This window comes from Malania oleifera, chromosome 12, assembly GCF_029873635.1.
Source record: "Malania oleifera isolate guangnan ecotype guangnan chromosome 12, ASM2987363v1, whole genome shotgun sequence".
NCBI lineage: Eukaryota > Viridiplantae > Streptophyta > Magnoliopsida > Santalales > Ximeniaceae > Malania > Malania oleifera.
Genome location: NC_080428.1, coordinates 87,911,804 through 87,933,873, shown reverse-complemented (window position 1 = coordinate 87,933,873; position 22,070 = coordinate 87,911,804). Strand labels below are relative to the sequence as shown.

Here is a 22,070-nt window from a genome sequence, read left to right as displayed (position 1 = left end):
TTGCTAGCGCTAGGTACCTGCGCCTAGCTACCTACATTGACACCCCTTCAATTCAATTCCTGTCTTCTCGTCCACTCCTCCAAGTCCAAAGTTCCCAACTAATCAAAACAGCTAGCAAGCAATTATTAATAGTACATAATTAGTAGTTTTTTCAAGGTCAGTAAATAATTGAAGCCATTTTTATAATAACAATAATATCACTGCCACAATTATTCCAAAATTTAAAAATTAATTTAACAACCATTTTGTGCGGGTAAAAAAACAACTGAGACGTTCGATATTGAATATTATATTTATATGCGGAGTACATGCTACAAAAAGGCTCGCATTCCCTCACCTTTCCTCATCCTCTCTCTCTAGCTCTCTCTTCCCTCGCTCTGCGCTGCACTGCAAGGTAATGGACTCCTGTTTATAGATGCCTTTTTTGTTTTTGTTTTTTCTTTTTCCTACTGTTGGTTGAGGAGGATACTTAATCATCTTCTTCGATCAATGATCACAAAGTGTATGTACGCGCTGCTTAGCTTATGAATAATCTCTCATTGTGTTTTGTAGTTGCTATTCTAAAATAATAATTTTTTTTTTTTCTGCAGGTCGAGTACGACACGAACATATATATATATATATATATATATATATATATATATATATATATATATATATAGATCCATGGCTTCTTCTTACTTGTGGATTAATATTGGATGTGTGGGTTTGGTGATGATGTGCTCTGGAATCATGGGCGCTGCCCCGAAGAAGGCCATAGATGTCACATTTGGCAGAAACTATGTGCCCACGTGGGCTTTTGATCATATCAAGTATTTCAGCGGAGGCTCTGAGATTCAGCTCGTCCTGGATAAATACACAGGTACACACAAATTAATGCAGACACATCATCACGCAGTTAGCTAGCTAGTATTATTGTTAATGGCTGGACGCTGTTGCTCTCGTTGTTGTGTGCTGTTGTGTTGATTTAACTTTTGGGGGAATATATGTAGGTACTGGCTTTCAATCCAAGGGCTCTTACTTGTTCGGCCATTTTAGTATGCGAATAAAAATGGTTCCCGGGGACTCTGCAGGAACAGTAACTGCTTTCTATGTAAGCCACCGATAATTTTTCTTCACTGTATTGGTCCTAGGCCCATCCATCCCATGTTTTTCACTTTTTCTCTTTCAGATCGAGTTAAATAATGGGTCTTCAATTATTCTCTAATTTTTTTTAAAAAAAAATTATTATTACTATTGCGCGTATTTTTTTTGTATTTTTTGTGTGTGCAGCTATCTTCTCAAAATTCAGAGCACGATGAAATAGACTTCGAGTTTTTGGGCAACAGAAGCGGGCAGCCCTATATTTTGCAGACAAATGTCTTCACCGGAGGAAAGGGAGACCGAGAGCAACGAATTTACCTTTGGTTTGACCCCACGAAAGACTACCACTTCTACTCTGTTCTCTGGAATTTATATCAGATTGTGTATGTTCTCTCTCCCTCTCTGCGAGCAATTGCATAGTTATATTTTTGTAGTTAAATGAGTTCCAAATCTCTCCCATAAATTTTATGTTCTCGTTAACTAATTTACCTATTAAAGAAAGTTTACCCTCTTAATTAATGTGCACGAAATTTCATAAATTATAGGGTTAAAGATATCAATCTTAAGATTTGGTAAGAAATTTTTTTCAGAGATTGCAACAAACTCAAGGATTTTTTTAAATTTACCAAAAAAATAAATTTTTAATAAATTTTTTAAAATGTAAATTTTTAAAAAGAAAATTTGTACTTTTTTGAAAAATTTGATATAAGGTGTATGATATTGTTGAAGGATGAATATGTCATTTTTGAAAATTGAGGAAAGTCTCCATCTTTTGTCCCAAATTTTACTTTGTTGCCAACTGTGGAGGAAGTGAAAATTGATCGATTCATAAAAGAAACCGGTCCATCATGAGACGCGACAGGAGAGGCTATTTTGATCATTCCCCGCTTTTTGTTTTAGACTTGTCCACTTAAAAAAAAAAAAACCAACAGTGGAATATGTTTACTTTTTCGTGCTTTTATTCCACAAAAAAAAACAAAGAATAGACGTTGAAACAAAACCATTGCGGCAGATGCAGTGCGACTGTCTCTCTGTGAATAGGTCCTGCTCTTTCCTTCCTTTTGATGTCCTAAGAAAAATTTACTTATTAAGAAGAAAAAAATAAGATGTTTGTTTGGTTTGCCATGGAAATCATGGTATACAAGCTGGACTATTGCTGCTGGCGTTGACTTGCTCACTTGATTAATTTGTTGATATTTAAACCAAAATTAATTAAGCACTCAACTCACCAGTAAATAGTTGGGACTTGCTATGAATCATTGAGCGTATATTGACCTGCGCTCTGCATGAGTGTGATGGTTGATTTTTTTTTTGTTTGATATAATTTGGTATGCTGCTACATACAGTAACGGGTATAGTTTATAATATATATATAAAATTTTTGGGGGTGGTGGGTGCAAAGTGCAAATAATGGAAAATGTTGGGCATATGTGCAGATTTTTCGTCGATGACGTCCCAATCAGAGTGTTCAAGAACTGCAAAGATTTGGGTGTAAAATTTCCGTTCAACCAGCCAATGAAGATATATTCGAGCCTGTGGAATGCGGACGACTGGGCAACAAGGGGTGGGCTGGAGAAGACGGACTGGTCAAAGGCCCCCTTCGTGGCTTCCTATAGAGGATTTCACATTGACGGCTGCGAGGCGTCGGTGGAGGCCAAGTTCTGCGCCACTCAGGGCAGTCGGTGGTGGGACCAGAAGGCCTTCCAGGACCTCGACGCTCTTCAGTACCGCCGCCTCCGCTGGGTTCGCCAGAGGTTCACTATCTACAACTACTGCACTGATCGGGTTAGATACCCAAATGTCTCACCCGAATGCGCACGAGACAGGGACATCTGAATTCTGAACCATCTGAGTTCCTCCCTTTTCCCGCCTCTCTTCCCCACACAAAAAAACAAATCATCCAAATTCCCCACTAATCATTTATTATGATATTCATCTGTTTTAAATTTAAGATCGGACTCTATTCCAACATATCAAAATAAATTGCATTATGATTTATATTCTCTCCCTGCTTAACGCTGCTGCTTGTGCATGTTGTTAATTGCTACACCATGTCCAGTGTCCTGTTGTTCTTATTGCTATTTTGCATAGCTTTATCAACTTGAGCAGTCGGTGCTGCTTCCATCAGTCCATGTGGACCATGCGGTGGATTGCTTTAATTTTGAGAAATATAGAATAAAGCAAGTTTGCTGTCTTACCGACATACTTCTATTTAAAAAGTAAAAATGAAGAAAAAGGTTATCCCCACCACTGCCCATCGATCAAAACACGCCCGCCATCAGCTGTGACAGACAGCTGTGACTCTGAGAGATCCGCACCGCATATATTAGTATTTACCAACAAACCATTTTCCTATGCATATATGGTAAGTATAACATTAACTGGCGTTTGATACGGTCTGCTACTCCGGAAAGTTTGTCTATATTTCCCACATACCATGTTTGATACGCCACCAGCACCATACCCTATCATCAACATCGTCAGCTCAAACAACGCTATACCAGAGCCTACTTAACCACAACGCTATGGACGATATATGACAACTACAATTACATTCATGTTGAACCCACCAGTGAATCCTTAGTTCAAACATAAAATTAATCCCATTTGCACCCGTGTACTTTCTAGCTTTATTGCAGCCATCTCACAAATGTCATCTTAGTTACATGCAGTTTAGAAAGCGAAGATTCAAAAACTCAAAATGTAAAAAGAGGGAAAATTTCACATTACAATTTTTTTTTTTTTGTCGGGTATTGCCAAATTAGAAACACAAACAAGGACAAAAAGAATTACAAAGGGAGCAATTTATATTCACTTCCACTTGTTGGCAACGATGTGGGCCAGATCAACCACCCTCTGTGAGTAACCCCACTCGTTGTCATACCAAGCAATCACCTTTACCATGTCATCTCCCATAACCATGGTCAATGATGAGTCCACCGTTGAGGACACATCAGAGCATCTAAAGTCCACCGAAACAAGTGGCTCATCACACACGGACAGAATGCCCTTGAGCTCCTTCTTAGCACGCTCCCTGAAAGCTTCATTCACCTCTTCTGCAAATGTTTTCTTTGAAACCTGAACAACCAGGTCCACAACTGAGACATTAGGTGTGGGCACTCGGAGAGCAATGCCATTGAGTTTCCCTTTAAGGGTAGGAAGGACAAGAGCCACTGCCTTTGCAGCTCCCGTTGAAGTTGGGACAATGTTGAGAGCCGCAGCTCTTGCTCGCCGAAGATCCCGGTGGCTTGCATCAAGAAGCCTCTGGTCCCCGGTGTATGAGTGGGTGGTGGTCATAGTACCCTTTATGATGCCTGCCATATTATATTAAATACATAATCTTCTATCAAAATTAACTAGCCAAAAATTGCACTTAGGGAATTCTTTATGGCACTGCCCACTCCTTTTCATAGTAAGCAAAAGGATGTCAACTGACAAACAGATGCCCCATGCAGTCTTGTAATTAAATTTATAAAAGGATGAACTATTGCATATAAGCATGGAATGAATGCAAGCTGAGAGATATTCATAAATACTGGACATCATGGTATTTTGTTCCCATTAGCAAGCTTCAAAATGGCGCTTTACAGAGATGGCACAGCCAGCATCCAATTTGCCACATGATAATAACTAATAATACAATAAAAAGTTGTTTATTTCTGTCAACAAAACGTTCCAACCAGGTAAGTGTTTTGCAACAATCAATGTAAGCCTGAAGTTAAAAGAGCTGGTGTTCATCTCAGAGGTGTAAACTTGAAAAAATAAAGAGAACACTTTGTAGCTTAGGTGTTAGAATGATTATACGCGCATTGCCAATTGCCCAATTCAACAAAAGGACAGGTTACTTCTCACCCAGAGAGGCAATGTTTCCAGGTTATACTTCTCACCTGGAAAGACAATGTTGAGGTAAAGATCTTCAAAATTCACAATTCAATTTTCCAAAGCCTTGATAAGAGAAAATGTTATCCCTGAGTGGTGGACAATGTTTATGTATTGCCCACCCAGGACTGCAGAAAAAAAATCTCTTTTGGCCAGAGCAGGAAAATCCTAGTTGTAAGGAAGGTGTGTATCTGTGCATGATTTTAATGAGATTTGAGAGAAAGAAGGAGCATTTTAGGATGACGAAATTGTCTTGCCAGAGTGATGGAGGACCACCTACATCATTCAGGCTGCCTATTCAACATACATTTTTTCAGCATAGACAGAAAATATGCATGCATTAAATTTTTGTTTTTGTTGTCATTTTCAGTTATGTTGGGCTTATTATGAAATTATGTGTTTTAGTAAGATGCAGGTATAACTGTATAAGTACTTTGTGTCTGTTGTATGAGACGATTATCATATTTTGAATTCGGATTTCAGAACTGGTTTCCCTCTCATGAAGCATGTCGATCCCTTTTCTCTTCCTTGTTCTTCTTCTTCTTCTTCTTCTGTTTCACTGTGTTCTATTTATGATGTTCTTGTTGAATAAATTAATAGCAGCAAATGCATTTTATTTTCTGCCTAATTTGTAGGAATTAGTTAGCATGATGTTAGTGGTGTTTAAAAGCTGTTTAGCGTGATGTTAGTGGTGCCTAGGAGTTGTTTAGCATGATGTTAGTGGTGCCTATTTTTGTGCTTGTAACTGTTTGTTTTTAGCCTATATAATGGTCATTTCCTTATCAATGAAGTAGTAGAGCTTTCAATCCAACTTTGTTTCCCCTTATTTTTAAATTTATCATTTTCTTCTTCCATTTTACATTAGTGGTATCAGAGCCAAGTTAGAGTTCCACAATGGTTTTTGAAACTTTTGTGCAGCCAACCATTCCACACTTTGATGGTCACTATGACCATTGGAGCATGCTCATGGAAAATTTTTTGAGGTCCAAAGAATATTGGACAATTGTTGTTTTTGGAGTAGCAGAACCAGCAGCAAGTGTTGTGCTGACAGATGCACGGAAGGTGGAGCTTGCAGGGCAAAAGTTGAAGGATCCCAAAGTAAAGAATTATCTCTTCCAGACAATTGATGGTTCCATCCAGGAAACCATTCTTTGTAAAGAAACTTCCAAGCAGATCTGGGACTCTATGAAGAAGAAGTATGACGGGACGGCAAAGGAAAATAGGGAACAACTGCAAGCACTTCGAGGCGATTTCGAAACTTTACACATGAAGTCTAGAGAATCAGTGACAGATTACTTCTCCAGGACGATGGCAATCGCAAATAAGATGAGAATCCATGTCGACCAAATGATAGATGTCACTATCATTGAGAAGATTCTTCGTTCGATGACAACAAAATTCAACTATGTTGTTTGTTCAATTGAAGAATCTAAAGACACTGACAGCATGTCCATTGATGAATTTCAGAGTTCTTTGTTGGTTCATGAGCAGAAAATGAATCGGCAAGACAAGGAGGAGCAAGCGTTACAAGCCTCGGCATCAAAAGGAGGAGGTCATTGACGAAGAGGCAGAGGCAGAGGTGCCAATGATGGTAGACACTCAAATCAGAAATTTGAAGATTCTGATTCTCAAGGGAGAGGAAAAGGCCATGACAACAAAAACAATCATTCAACGCCTTCTAAGTCAAAGTCAGCAGACAAATCAAGAGTTGAATGCTACAAGTGTCACATGTTTGGCCACTAAAAGTCAGAGTGTCGTACTAATCTAAGGAGAGATGGTGGAAAGCAGTCCAATTTTGCTCAGAAGGAAGAAGAAGTGTCTTTGTTGATGGCTTGTCACGTGAAGGAGGAAACCCACAAGAAATTCTTGTGGTACTTGACACTGGCTACAGCAACCATATGAGTGGAGAGAAGTCTGTATTCTCTAAATTGGATGAAGCTTTCCGTGATGTTGTGAAGTTCGGTGATGGTTCTATAGTCTCTATTGCGGGAAAGGGAAAGGTAGCAATTCAAACCAAAAAAAATTCTATTCAAACTATTTTTAACGTTCTCTTTGTTCTAGAATTGAGAACAAACTTACTCAATGTTGGTCAACTACAAGAAAAGGGATATGGAATCTCTATAAAAAATGGAGTCTGCAGAATTGAAAATGAGAAGTTGAGTTTGATAGCTCAAGTCAACATGATAGTCAACCGAATGTTTCCATTGTATCTCCATGACACCACTCACTCATGTCTTTCTACAAGATTGGGAGAGAAGGAATGGCTATGGCATTTTCACTATGGGCATCTTAGCTTTGGTGGGTTGAAGACTTTACAACAGAAGAATATGGTGACAGGTCTTCCTCAAATTACAGCTCCTTCTGAAGTTTGTGAAGAATGTGTTATTAGCAAACAACACTGTAATCAATTCCCACAAGGGAAATCATGGAGGGCGAAGGCTGCACTAGAACTTGTTCATTTCGACATTTGCGGGCCAATAACTCCATGCTCTAATGGAGGTAAAAGATATATACTTACTTTCATTGATGATTTTAGTCGTAAAAACTAGGTTTATTTTTTCCAAGAGAAGTTTGAAGCCTTTCTAGCCTTTAAAAGCTATAAAGTGCTGGTTAAGAAAGAAGTTGGCAGTCCCATAAAAATTCTTCGCACAGATCGTGGTGGAGAATATAACTTACATGAATTTGCAAGTTTCTGTGAGACTCATGGAATCAAGAGGCAGCTTACAGCAGCTTATACGCCCCAGCAAAATGGCATTTGTGAAAGGAAGAATCATACTATTCTAAATATGGTGCGAAGCCTTTTTATAAGGAGTTGTATTCCAAAGAGCTTCTGGCCTGAAGCAGTTAACTAGAGCATTCATATATTGAATAGAAGTCTCACACTTGCTGTTCAAAATAAGACACCAGAGGAAGCATGGAGCAAACAGAAACCAGCTGTTGATCACTTCAGAATTTTTGGGTGTGTTGCACATGCCCATATTCCAGATCAGAAGAGGAAGAAGCTAGATGACAAGGGAGAAAAATATATTTTTCTTGGTGTTAGTGAACAGTCAAAAGCTTATAAGCTTTACAATCCTAACACTAAGAAAACATTCATCTGTCGAGATGTTGTTTTTGATGAAGATCAAATCTGGGAATGGAGCAAAAATGTAGTTGGAGAGCCAATTCCAACTAGTTTTGATGGAGAAGATGGTGATGAAGCAAACCAGCCGCAGCAACACCTTGCTCCAGCAACTAATGCATTTGAGAATTCTCAAAATGAAACTCCTGCAGCCTCTGAAGTCACTCCAACAGCACCAGAAGCAGCAGCTGAATCACATTCTCATTGTGTTCGAAGGATGCCAACATGGATGTCAGATTATGAGGTAATCGGAATTGATTAATCTGAAGACCAAATCACTCATGTTGCTCTATTTTCAGTTTGTGATCATATAGTGTTTGAAAGTGCTATCAGAGAATCAAAATGGCGGAAGGCTATGGATGCTGAAATTGCAGCCATCAAAAAAAATAACACTTGGGAGTTATCTGATCTTCCAAAAGGGCACAAAACAATTGGCGTGAAGTGGGTTTACAAGACAAAGCTGAAGGAGAATGATGAAGTCTACAAGTACAAGGCACGCTTGGTGGCCAAAGGCTATAAACAAGAGTGCAGTGTTGATTATAAAGAAGTCTTTGATCCAATTCTAAGGCATGACACAATCAGATTGATGATTGCATTAGCAGCTCAGAACTCATGGTCTATCTTTCAGTTGGACAAGAAGTTAGCGTTCCTCCATGGAGATTTGAAGGAACTGGTATTTATCGATCAACCTCCTGATTATGTGAAATCTGGAAATGAGCATAAAGTGTATAGACTAAAGAAGACTTTATATGGATTAAAACAGGCCCCACGGGCTTGGTATAATCGTATAGAAACTTATTTTTTGAAGGAAGGATTTCAAAAATGTCCTTATGAACATACACTTTTCATAAAAGTTGAGGATGGAGGGAAAATGCTCATTTTTGCTTATATGTAGATGATCTAATCTATACTGGAAGTAATACAGTCATGTTTGAAAGCTTTAAGAAGTCCATGATGGCTGAATTTGAAATGTTTGATCTTGACATGATGCAATACTTTCTTGGCATAGAAGTGTTGCAGTCTTCTAGTGGCATTCTTATTTCTCAAAAGAAATATGTGGGAGAAATCTTGGACAGGTTTCAGATGAAGGATTGTAATCCTCTGAATACATCGTTTGAGTTTGGTTTGAAACTAAACAAAGATGATGGAGGAAAGAAGGTTAACAGTACTCTTTACAAGCAGATTGTGGGGAGCTTAATGTATTTGACTGCAACAAGGCCTGATATAATGCATGTTGTAGGTGTCATTAGTAGATACATGGAGAGTAACAGAGATTCATCTTTTGGCTGCAAAAAGAATTCTTAGGTACTTGCAAGGTACTAAGGAGTTTGGGTTGTTCTTTAAAAGGGGAGAAAAGTCAAATTTGTTTGGCTTTACAGATAGCTATTATGCAGGAGATTCTGATGATCGAAAAAGCACATCTGGGTATGTTTTCATGTTGGGAACAGGAGCTGTTTCATGGTCATCAAAGAAGCAGTCAATCGTCACATTGTCAACCACTGAAGCTGAATTTGTTGTAGCAACAACTTGTGTTTCTGATGATCGAAAAAGCACATCTGGGTATGTTTTCATGTTGGGAATAGGAGCTGTTTCGTGGTCATCAAAGAAGCAGCCAATCATCACATTGTCAACCACTGAAGTTGAATTTGTTGTAGCAACAACTTGTGTTTGTCAAGCTATTTGGCTAAAGAAGATTCTTGAAAAGCTGCAATTCAAAGAAGATGGGCCTACTCTCATTTACTGTGACAACAGTTTAACAATAAAGCTTTCAAAGAATCCTATTCTACATGGTAGAAGCAAGCATATAGATGTGAAGTATCATTTCTGGAGAGATCTCACAAATGATGGAATTATTAATCTGGTTTACTGCAGAAGTGAAGACCAAATTGCTGATATTCTAACAAAGCCTCTCAAATTTCCAACATTTCAGAAGCTCAGGGAGTTACTTTGTGTTTGCAGTTCAAAGGACTTTATCTGAGGGATGACGCTTTAAAGTTTGAGTCTTATTAAACTAATGTTATGCATGGAACATCAGTTGAAGGGAAGGTTTGTTGAATAAATTAATAGCAATAAATGTGTTTTATTAGTTAGCATGATGTTAGTGGTGCCTATTTTTGTGCTTGTAACCGTTTGTTTTTAGCCTATATAATGGTCATTTCCTTATCAATAAAGTAAGTGTGCAAAATGGGTGAAATTGATGTGGGATAAATAGACCGTAACTTTGCTTTTCTGGCGATTTGCACCCTCTTTAACCCATGGCTATCCTCACACAAGTACGACCTCAAACAAAACCCTAAATCTAGAACCTTCTAACTATGGGTGGCAAAATGGGTTCACGGCCAGATTTGGACGGGTTATAAATGAGTGTGTTAAGTAGGTTGAGTTCAAGTTGATCCGTTTATTAATAGGTAAATAATTTTATAAATCCAAACTTGTCCATTTAATAAACGGGTACCTATTAAGCACTTGTTTAAAAATATAATTTATTTATTTTAATTTTTTTTCTCTAATATTTCACCAAAAATTGACTTGACTTTAAAAAAAATAATAATAAAAAAATAGCACTCATTTAGTCATTGATTTTATTTATTAATACCTTAACAAAAAACTTAAAATTTTAAAATAGTACATTTTTATTTTTATTTTTTTTAAAAAAATATAATTTAAAATTAAAAAAAAAAAAAAACACCAATATAAATATAATCTAACACTTGTGTTTTTATATCATTTTTTTCCTCTCAAATTTTCAACAAATCTAGTCATATAACTTGTGACTATAAAATAATATTTATATAAAATCCCAAAATAAAAAATAAAAATCATAAAATATTTTTTTTCAATGTAAACGGATGACTCGATATTCTCGAGATATAAAGCCAACTTCTATTGCGGAAGGGTCTCTTTAGAGAGCACCAATTAAAATTGAGGGAATAAATAATGCTGAGTGCGCTGCACAGCGCTTCCTGGTGGTGGTTGAACTGCTTTAATTGTTTTGTATCCGTTTCTTGTCTGATATTGGTAACGAAATTCCACTCAAAATAAATAAGCAAATAAAATAGTGTGGGCACATGGAGGGGCGAATTGAGTTTGGCATAAATTCAAGAGCTGATTTAAATAAACATAAAGGAAATATTAATTAGTGAGAGTGATGGTGTGTGAATTACCGAATTTCTGGTCGAGGACCTTAACGAAAGGGGCAAGGCAGTTGGTGGTACAAGAGGCGTTGCTGATAATAGGCTCTTCCGGGTTGTAAGCGTCTGCGTTAACCCCAACCACATAGGTGGGAATGTCACCCTTCCCTGGTGCTGTTATCAGCACTTTCTTCGCCCCTGCCTCTATGTGCTTCCCTGCTCCCGCCTTATCCACGAACACCCCCGTTCCTTCTATCACTAGATCTATCCCCATTTCCCTGTGTACGAACACACACACACACAATCAAAACACGAACATACCTACTTGCATGTAGTGTAATAAATTTTTTTAAAAAAAATAATAATAAATTTATTAATCACGCATATGAAAATTTGAAAAATAAAAATAACAAATTAATGCTTTATTTAGAGCATGGATTTCTAGTTTGAATTTAAATTTTGATAAATTTGGGACAAATTTAATATATTTTTGTATCACATTTTCTCCACATCTATACAAATCCAAAATCCAAGACCCCTGCCAAACATTGGATAAATCTCAAAGGAAACGATGAATAAAATACATACTTCCACGGGAGATTGCTAGGGTTGCGATCGGAGACGACCTTGAGAATCTTTCCGTCGACAGATATGGCGTTGTCGCCGGCGGGCTTGACGTCTGCGTCGAAGATACCGAGGGTGGAGTCGTACTTGAGGAGGTGGGAGGCCTGCTTGACGCCACCGGTGTCGTTGATGGCGATGACATCGAGAGGGGAGTCTTTTCTCCCGTGCCAACACCTCAAGAAGTTCCTTCCGATTCTCCCAAACCCGTTGATTGCCACCTTCAACTTCGCCTCCACCACTCCCCACCTCTTGTACTTGCTGTCATCCCTTTTCCCCCCGACCTGTATAAGTCCATATTCCTTTTTGCATTATTCACACACAGCCATAAATTAATGGAAATATAAAAAATAATGGACAAAACACATTGAGCTCCATGAGATTCCAAAAAATTCCAGGTACCTGAAGTTTCAAGAATCCTATAAATTCTTCCAAGAAGATACAAAAATTTTCTTGTATTTTATAAATAAAAAAAAGGATAAGTTTCTTAAAGGAAAGTTTGTGCTTTTTAACAAAATCTTAAAAGAGATACATACCATTTTAGAAACTCACAATTGTCATCTAAAATAATTTAGTAGTATTCATAAATTTTTTTTTTACACATTCAGCAAAACCCCATCCTTATATTTTTTTGAACATTAGAAAGGACATTTTAAGAAAGTTAATACCTTTTATCCAATTTTATTAAGTCATTATTTAGAGTGAAATCATAAATTAATTAATTATTTTGCTATTAAATAAACATAGGACAAAAGACAATGGCCTCACCTGAGATTTGACAAAAAAGACATAGATCCTTCATGTGATTTCAAAAATCCTAAAGATCTCTCCTAAGGTTTCAATAATTCTTGAGATTTCATTGAAATTTGTTAAAAAGGTACAAATTTTTTCTTATATTTTACAAAAAAGACAACTCCTTCAATGGGAGGTTTGTGTCTTTTTATCAAATCTAATGAGAGGTTTATGTCATTTTTAAAACTTTAGAAAAGTCAATGAAATTTTTAAAATTTCAGAAAATAACTTTATTTTTTTGTCAAACCTCGAGGACGTGTCTTTTACTCATAAATATATTCTAACCATTATACTCCCTTTAAGTGCAACAAAAGATTTAAACTTTTTACTTCATGTGTAGTTAAAATTATTTTATGTCAACTAAGCACGACTTTAAAACATAATTATTAAAAGTTTGAGTATTCTTATCCCATTTTTAGAAATCTTTAACTGAACAATAAATAAGTGTATGCTTTTTCACTAATCAACAATCTTTAGCCTCAGTTTTTGAAATATTATTTTAATGATTATGGGATAGAATCTCACTACCATGAACTAGTTGTTACGATCAAGATGTTTAAGAAGGCACAACAAAAACAGTGGAAAAAAAACAAACATAAAAATTATACCAAACATACCTTAATTTATTTTTGTTTTCTTTCTTTTTCATTTTTGAAAGGATAGATACCTTAAAATTATAATGATGCAATCTTAGCTCAGCATTTTATGAACATCTTAGTGAGTTTGGTTGTCATAATTAGACTTAATTTTGATGGCAAATATAATTGCATTTAATTAGGAAGTAAAAATTCTTAATTATACAAATTAAAAGTAAAAGAGACAAAATGAGACATACTTAAAAGTACATGGACTAAAACCCTATGCTGTTAACTTTTTTTTTATCTCTAAAAAATTTTGAGTACTAATAAATAAATTCATTACTAAATGATTTTAGGACTAAATTTTTTTAATCCTTAATGTCAATTGCCAATGAAATTTTTCCTTCTCTTATGATTTTTAGGCGCAAATTTAATTTGTCGCAAAAAAACTTAAATTTTTACGGATTTTTTTTTTGTCACATAAATCAGAAAATTTTCAATCATTATATTCTTTAACAATGATTGTATTTTATTTCAAAACAGTATCTTTTGACGAATAAATTGGATATTCACTCATAAAAACATTAGTGATGACTTTTTAGAGATGAAACTATCATACATTTTTTTTGTCTTCAAAATTTTTTGGTAAAGAATTTTTTTTTAAAAAAAATTAGATTCTTTCAAATTATAAAACAAAAAAAAAAAACAAAAAACAAGCACGTGGGAGAGATGGTTGGTCAAGGATGGAGGTTTTAAGGTCTGTTCAATTCCCTGGATTAAAGAGTGGAATAGCTATGACCGCACCCATGAAATACATAAATGTTATTTTATTTTTATTTTATTTATACCTATACCTAAAAATTAAAAGGCTTTGGTGGTTTTTTTTTCTTTTTTTTACTATTTTAGTTTTTCATTTTCTTTTATTTTGATATTGTAGGGTGTATATTACGTAGAAAAATAAAAAAGAAAAGCAATTGATGGAAGAATAGTATTAATATTTTCTTAAATCATTAAAACACATTATAGAATGTTAAAAGTGTACATATTTACATATTTAACCAATACTCACTTGGTAATATACACAAGCGAAAATTCAAAGAATAGTATGATGCTCAAATGACACTTTTACATCATAAGCTTCTAATAATTTGAGTTGGTTTTTTTCCTTATTAAGGACACAAAAATAGTTGGTGAATTTTTGTTTCTATTTTTTATTTTTGGAGAAGTATCAACGCTAATTTAGTTGTAGAAAATAATTTTTAAATTTTCTGAAGAATTATAAAAAAAAAATTTTAATTTTTTTTTAAGTTTTGCACCACGCTGCCCTTTTAACATCTATACCAAAAAATGAAAATCAATAAGAAATTTTGACACATTCACTAATGGAAAATAGTTTTATTTATTATTTCAAATGATTAAAAATGACACATTTCTTTCAATTTTTAAAATTTGTATGGGGAAGTTGGGAATACCTTTTAGTTTTTTTTATACACATTTAATTTTTTATGACTCCTATGATGCACTCAATGTCCTAATTATTTCACACATAACTAGTCCCAAACCCGAGTAAAGGAGGAGGTGGGTTGCGTTAGGTAGTTAAGAGCTAGCGTAAAATTTGTCTGACCATTATGATATAAATCCTTATTGAATATTTGTTTGAGCGTCTCCTACAAGCAACGTGTTACACTTGTACCACCCGAGTGTAGTGAAAAGTGAGTGAGGGTGGGCAAGGTCGTCATCCCGAATTGACGCATCGTGTCGGCGCTCGGGTATAGTGTCAAATATGCGAAGGTTCCTAAATCATTTTGGATGTGGGCAGGTGAAGAAACTAGTTCAGAAAATTAAGATTAGATTAGCAACTTGGAATATAGGGACACTAAAGGGTAAAATCATTGAAAATTTTGACACAATGATTAGAAGGAAAATTAATATAATTTGTTTTCAAAAAACTAAGTGGGTGAGGAAGAAAGTTAGAGAAATTGATAAATCAGGATTTAAACTTTGGTACACTAGAAAAGAAAAATATAAGAATGGAATAGAAATTATTGTTGATGTAAACAGAATAGGGGATAGAATTATAAAAATCAAGATGGTTTTAGGCCAAGAGATAACAAATATCATTACTATTTACGCTTCTCAAGTAGGCTTAGTAAAAAAATTTTAAGAGACAATTTTTGAAAAATATGGATAGTATTATATAAGGCATATTAGAGACTGAAAAAATATTCATAGAAAGAGATCTTAATGAATATTTTGGAAAGGATAATAATGATTATGAGAGGATACATAAATGATATAGATATTGAGTCAAACATGAGCTTCGATGGATGATCTTAGACTTTGTTATGTCATATGATTTTATTACAATAAATACTTACTTTAAGAAGAGAGAAGAACACTTAATAACATTTTAAAGTGAACAAATATAAGTCAAATGGATTTTTTTGAAGTAATTTTAGGTGAAAGTCTTCACACAACATAGAGTCTTAGTATTAGATAAGTTTTTTGAAAAAATGGAAGAAAAATGATAAAAATAAGTTAGTGTACGAGAACTAGGTGGTGGAATCTAAAGGGAGAAAATATAATAAAATTTAAAGATAAAATGATCAAAGATGAAGATTAGATTATAGAGGATGGGATAGATACAAATACTCTTTGGAGTAAATTAGCTAGCTCTGTTAAAAAGATAGTAATAAAGATTCTCGAATAGTAAATAAAGTTGGTGATGGAATAAAGATGTCCAAAAAGTTGAAAAGGCAAAAAGAATTTGATATAAAAAGTGTTAAAACTATAAAAACATTGATAACTTTAAAAAGTATAAAGAAATGAGAAAATATGCAAAAAAGAAAGTCAAGTAAGCTAAATACAGATCATTTAATAGTTTGTATGATAAATTAGCTACAAAAGAATGGAAAAAAGATAGATTTAAACTTGCTAAAGTTAGAGAAAAGAAGAGTAAGGGCTTAAAAATGTAAAATATATAAAAAAGTGAGGATGATATTGTCTTGGTTAAGAACAAAGACATAAAAGAAAGATAGCAAAGTGACTTTACTGAATTGTTTAATGAAAACTAAATAAAAGACTTAAATTTAGAATTGACAAATGAGGAAAATACTAAAAATATGAGACTTATTCACAAAATTAGAGTTAGCGAAGTCAAATTTGTACTAAAAAAGATGAAAAATAGAACAATTATAGTATTGAATAACATTCCAATTGAAGTTTGGAAATGCTTAGGTAATAATGGAATTATATGGTTAACTAATTTATTTAACATAATTATAAAAACTAAGAAAATGTCAGATGAATGGAGGAAAAACACTTTAATACCTATATACAAAAATAAAGAAGATATTCAAAACTTATGAGTCATACAATGATGAAATTGTGGGGAAGGATAATTGAATAAAGATTAAGGCTAAAAACCAAGGTCTCAGAAAGCATGTGATAGGGTACCTAAGGAAGTTCTATGGTGGGTTTTAGAAAAAAAATATGTATGTAATAGGTATACTGATGTCATTAAGGACATATACGATGGAGTAGTGATTAGTGTAAGAACTATAGATGGAGAAACTAGAGAATTTCCAATCACCATAGTTGTACATCAAGGATCTGCTTTGAACCTTTACATTTTTGCTATAGTGATGGACCAACTAACTAAGAGCTTTCAAAATGAGGTTCCATGGTGTATGTTGTTTCCAGATGATACTATATTAATTGATAAAACTAGGGGCAGAGTAGAGATTAAGTTAGAATTATGAAGAAAACATTTGGAATCTAGAGACTTTAAGATAAGCAGAATAAGACATAATATATTAAATATAATTTCAGTAATGGTAGGAGGAATGTTAATGGAAATAAAGTTAAACTTGATCATAAAAAAATGAATTGCACTTGTAGATTTCGATACCTTAGATCTATTATGCAAGTTGATGGAGAAATTAAAGATGATGTAATGCATTGAGTTAAAGCAAGTTGTGTAAAATGGAGAAATGCTTCAAGTGTGCTTTGTGATCGTAAAATACCCTTAAAATTAGAAAGGAAGTTTTATAGGATGACTATAAGACCAACCATGCTATATGGATCAAAATATTGGGTGACGAAAAAATAGAATATTCAAAAAGTAAAAGTTGTCGAGATAAGAATGCTTAAATAGATGAATAGTATAACGCTAAAAGATAAATTACGGAATGAACATATTCGTGGTAAGTTAAGTGTGTCTCCTATAGAAGAAAAGATAAAGGAGGACCGATTCAAATGGTTTGGACACTTGCAAAATAGGTCACATAGTGCGCCAATGAGAAAAAGTGAGTTAGTTACTGTGGGGAGTAGTAGAAGGGGTAGGGTAGACCTAAAATGACTTGGAATAAGATAATGAGTAAGGATTTAATAGCCCTGAATTTGTTTTTTTTTAAAAACATTTAGTCCATGATCGTATAAATTGGCGGAAAATGATTCATATAGTCGACCCTACCTAGTGGGACTTAAAGTTTGATTTTGTTGTTGTTATTGTACATTTAATTTTAATTTTATTTTTTTTCAAAAATTTGAAAAAAAAAAATGTACTTTTTGTAATGATTTTGAATTCTAAAAATTAAATGAAAAATAAAAACCATGTTGCACAATTAAACAAATATATTATTTTCTAATTTTTTAATATAAATCTTGAAAATTGAAAAATAAGTCCAACTTTTTATAATTTAAAAAAAAAACTATAAAATAAAAAAGAAAATAAAAATTCATTCCCCAATTAAGCAGACACTTAATAATATTTTATTTTAACTTATTCTGTAATCTTCAAATATAAGTTATGTTTGAGTTTTAAGTGTAAATTAATAATTTTCCATCAAATTGTTGAGCTTTATTTTTGTTGACTTTTTGATCAAATCCCTATTTTGATTATGACAAGCCACAGTATTTCATCCATGTACTTTGAGTACTTGAGTAGGTTCATGTTTTAGTTAGCACAAATGATTATGCAATGTGGAAACCGTAAGAGCACCTAAACAAGCATACCCTAACGTATTTCATGGAGTTGCAAAAGAGTAGCGCATGAAGATCGATTTGTATTTTAAGTTATATTATATTTTTATATTTATCATTCGGGTCTGTAATAATTATCTATCGGTCTGTAATAATTAATGCATGTCATGCATGGTAGGGACTATAAGCTCAAGACCATAGATAGACCTTAGAAATTCGATCGACTAATGCCGGATTTTTAGGGTTAACTCAAAGACCATAAAATGACTATAAGAATCCCCCAAGTAATAAGGTTAATAACTTATGGTAACATGGATTTAACTTGGATTTTATTTAGGCCAAAAATGATTTTTGAACAGTTTCGGTCGACTGAACTTGAGCAGTGTAAATGCCTTGGTCGACTGAATTGGGTAGAAGTCAACTGTTGACTTCGCTTGGTCGACCGAACCCATACATACATAGTAACTTCGGTCGACCAAACCTCCCTAGGGTCAAAAAGTTAACCACTTGATCAACCGTCCATAAAATGAATTACAACGCTCTGGTCGATCAAATTGGCACGTGGGAAATCCCAACGCCTTGGTCGACTGAACTTTTAGTAGAAAATTTACTTGGTCGACCGAACACCCAAGTTCGGTCAACCGGACACCCAAGTTCGGTCAACCGAACTCAATTTGGTCGATCGAACCTTAGAGGTTCTAAAATCTTCTTAAATCTGGTCGACCATCTTCCCAGTTCAAATTCATCTTGGTCGACTGAATTGAGCACCTCGATCGACTAAACCATAAAAATGGTCGACCAACCCTCTCGGGTTGCTCGGATTTTATCGAGGATGAAACGTGGTTAATTTTTATTAACCCTACTTAAACTTTTTCCAAAATTCCCTCTGTGTCCCCAATGGTTCAAATTTTTGGAAACTCTATATATATCCCATCATTTGTGTAGATTAGAGAGAGATTAGCAAATAAGATTAACAAAAATCTTCTCAAATTTTTTATACTCCTATTTGCCCATACTTTACATTTTTAAGCCAAATTTCTTATACTCTCTCATACAATCATTTCTTTACTAAACCAATCTTTGTGAGACTTATTTGAGTGTTTATACGTTGTTCTATATTGCTAGGAAACTCTCATTGTATTGTGTATTTAATTTTCAAATTGAGAGTTGAACATAAGATTTTTCCCTCGATTTTATTTCATAAATCAGTGTGTGAGAAAATCTAGTGGCTAGTGAGTATTTGCATTATCATTGCAAGACTCATTGAGCTTGTATTTTTGTGTGTGCAAAAATCTTTTTACAAGCTCATTTTTGAATATCTCTTATTGCTTTGATATTGAGAAAATATTTTTGAGATATTCTGTTTACTCTTGGCAGAAATTTTTGAAACTTTGAATTGTGATTGAGATATACATTTATATATTGTTTCAAAGATTAGCTTGATTATACACTCTTGTGCTTGATTGAATATTGACATAAGATTGAGTGTTTAACACACATATAGTACAGAGCTTATAGTTTATATCTGTTTGAGGTGCATTGATTAGTGCTTGTGCATAGTGGTACATATCTGCTTGTATAAGAAGCATTTTGTTGTACGTAAATTTTTATATCTTTTGTATTCCAGGCGTAAGCCTGAAGAGGGAGACTTGCCTTGGTAAAAGTCTCGGATTAGCTTTGACCCTGGTAGGAAAGTTGGGTGCATCATCTTGTTAAGGTGTTGTATTAGGTGTCATTTCACCCGTTAAGTGAGTATTAGTGAAATCCTTGTGCTTACAAAGTAGAGGCAGGGACGTAGGCAGTATTAGTCGAACCCCGATAACATATTGTGTGTCTATTATTATTTTCCAGTACTTTATATTCTTGAGCATGTATGTTATATTTAATATACTGTGAATGATGCGCATGATTTAATTGCCGTATATCATTATCTACGTAATTGATATATGATTAGAAAGACCATAGGTTGTGTATTACTGATATCTGATTAAACATAGGAAGAAGTTTTTAAAATTCCAATTCACCCCTTCTCTTGAGAATACATCAATTCCAACAATTTTCCTTCCAAAAGTCTTCGATACCTTAACTAGGCATGTTTAGATTAATGATTCTGTTTGGAAAAAAAAAAAAAAAGGAAATAGAAAAAAAAACATTTTTTAATTAACCTATTTTCTCTCTATATCATATTATATTAAAAATGAAAATTTGTACAACATGATTTTTCATTAATTTGTCATATATTTTATTTTCATTCTCCCTTTCCTTGATAACCAAATGTTTCTTTGAATTTTTTTTAATCTTTTTTTTGAATGCTTTTTAAGTTCCGAACAAGACCTTAGGTTTAGGAAAAGAATAAAAAAGAAAATAAAAAATCTTTCCATTATATTTTATCTTTATATCACATACTATTCAAAATGAAAACTTATTATTATGTGATTAAAAAATAAGAAAAATAAATATTACTAATATGCAAAATCAAATTTTATGCACTAATTTTTGTTATATATTTTCTTTTCTTTCTTAGTCTTTTAAACAAACATGAAAAAATAGATTTTTTTTCAAATTTTCTTTTGTTTTTCCAAGTATTTTTTGAGTCTAAAAGAGGGCTTAAATTATCTAGCAAGGATTGAGAAATTCAACAGTGATAATTTAGAAATTGTAAGTTTTCATGAACCAATGTATATAGTTGAGGCCTGAGGGTAAGTAGTAAGGGCTTAATTAACGCACATGAAAATAACAATAAAAACTTTTAACCTCATTCCAGAGAGAAAATTATATATATAAACAGATAATTAAAACTACTTACAGCGGAGGTTTGGAAAGCAATGACGGAGAAGAAATCTTCAGAGGTTTTTCGAGCAAAGGGAAAATAAAAAGATGATGAATTGCGTAGTCCAGCAAATTCAGAGAACCCCTTGGTACAGTTGGTGACCTGTGTACGTACGTCAATTAATTAATTACACACACATATTATTAACACACACACAGATATATGTAAAATTAAATGCAACACCATCCATCCCATGCATCTAATCATTAATGATTAAGCAATACTCAATTACTTCAGTTCGAAAAAATTCTTCCAGTTTTAGAGGAGCTAGAATAATTAACGAATTGATCAGCCTAGCCAGTTGTTCAATTAGAATTACATATTAATTTGAAAGGTCGAGACCTAATGAATTTAAATTATTATATAATTAAGATGGATCGACCTGAAGAGACGAAGGGTGATTTGCGACACAGAGAGTTGCGGAAACAGCTGCCATGCTTGCAAGCTATCTGCAGTGAATATTGTACGCACCTTCGTGGTAGCGGAGCTAGCGAGGGGGCGGCCAAAGCGGCTAGCTGCCTGCAGGCTCCTGTAATTGCTGGGAAATGGAGGTGCGCGCAGCCAGGGGGCAAATATGCGTACTAATTATTTTGGTGTTTTAGTAAGAGAGAGAGAGAGAGAGAGAGAGAGAGAGAGATGACTCCGACGAAATGAAGGAGAGATAGACTGTAAGGAAAGGAAAGAGAGGCTGAGCAGGAGGGTAAGTAGGTATAGGTAAGCCGGGACGGGACGAGGATAGGATGAGATTATTGATAGCCTCTCAATCTTAACGTATGGCTGTGGTTTGTGTTTTAATGCACTAGCCAGCCCGCCTCAGCTCCACCCATTCTATAATTTCTATTCACGGGTATTTTGGTCCACTGACCTAGCGGACAGCCCCACACACTAACGCATACATTTTAATAAGGTCTTTAATTTCCGGGATTAAATTTTGCCAGTGGGCGGCTAGCTATTATCAGTTTGGCACATCACCCATGAGACATAAATGTTGTTCAATTTTTATTATTTTTTATTTAACCCTAAAGACTAAAAGGCTCTTGGGTTTGCTTTTC

At 34.3% G+C, this 22,070-nt stretch overlaps 2 protein-coding genes across 2 annotated transcripts; one reads left to right on the top strand and one right to left on the bottom strand.

Moving 5' to 3' along the window:
* The first annotated feature begins 314 nt into the window (after window positions 1-314).
* LOC131144470 (xyloglucan endotransglucosylase protein 34) lies at window positions 315-3,086 on the top strand. Its single transcript, XM_058093140.1, has 5 exons — window positions 315-394; window positions 591-862; window positions 993-1,093; window positions 1,273-1,466; window positions 2,520-3,086. Exons 2-5 carry the CDS (start codon window positions 667-669, stop codon window positions 2,917-2,919), a joined length of 891 nt encoding a protein of 296 aa, XP_057949123.1. The 5' UTR covers window positions 315-394; window positions 591-666; the 3' UTR covers window positions 2,920-3,086.
* A 603-nt stretch (window positions 3,087-3,689) lies between these two features.
* LOC131144468 (glyceraldehyde-3-phosphate dehydrogenase A, chloroplastic) lies at window positions 3,690-21,885 on the bottom strand. Its single transcript, XM_058093139.1, has 5 exons — window positions 21,401-21,885; window positions 20,995-21,120; window positions 11,803-12,119; window positions 11,248-11,492; window positions 3,690-4,397 (listed from the first exon to the last, which is right to left on the bottom strand). Exons 1-5 carry the CDS (start codon window positions 21,452-21,454, stop codon window positions 3,895-3,897), a joined length of 1,245 nt encoding a protein of 414 aa, XP_057949122.1. The 5' UTR covers window positions 21,455-21,885; the 3' UTR covers window positions 3,690-3,894.
* Window positions 21,886-22,070: the final 185 nt, after the last annotated feature.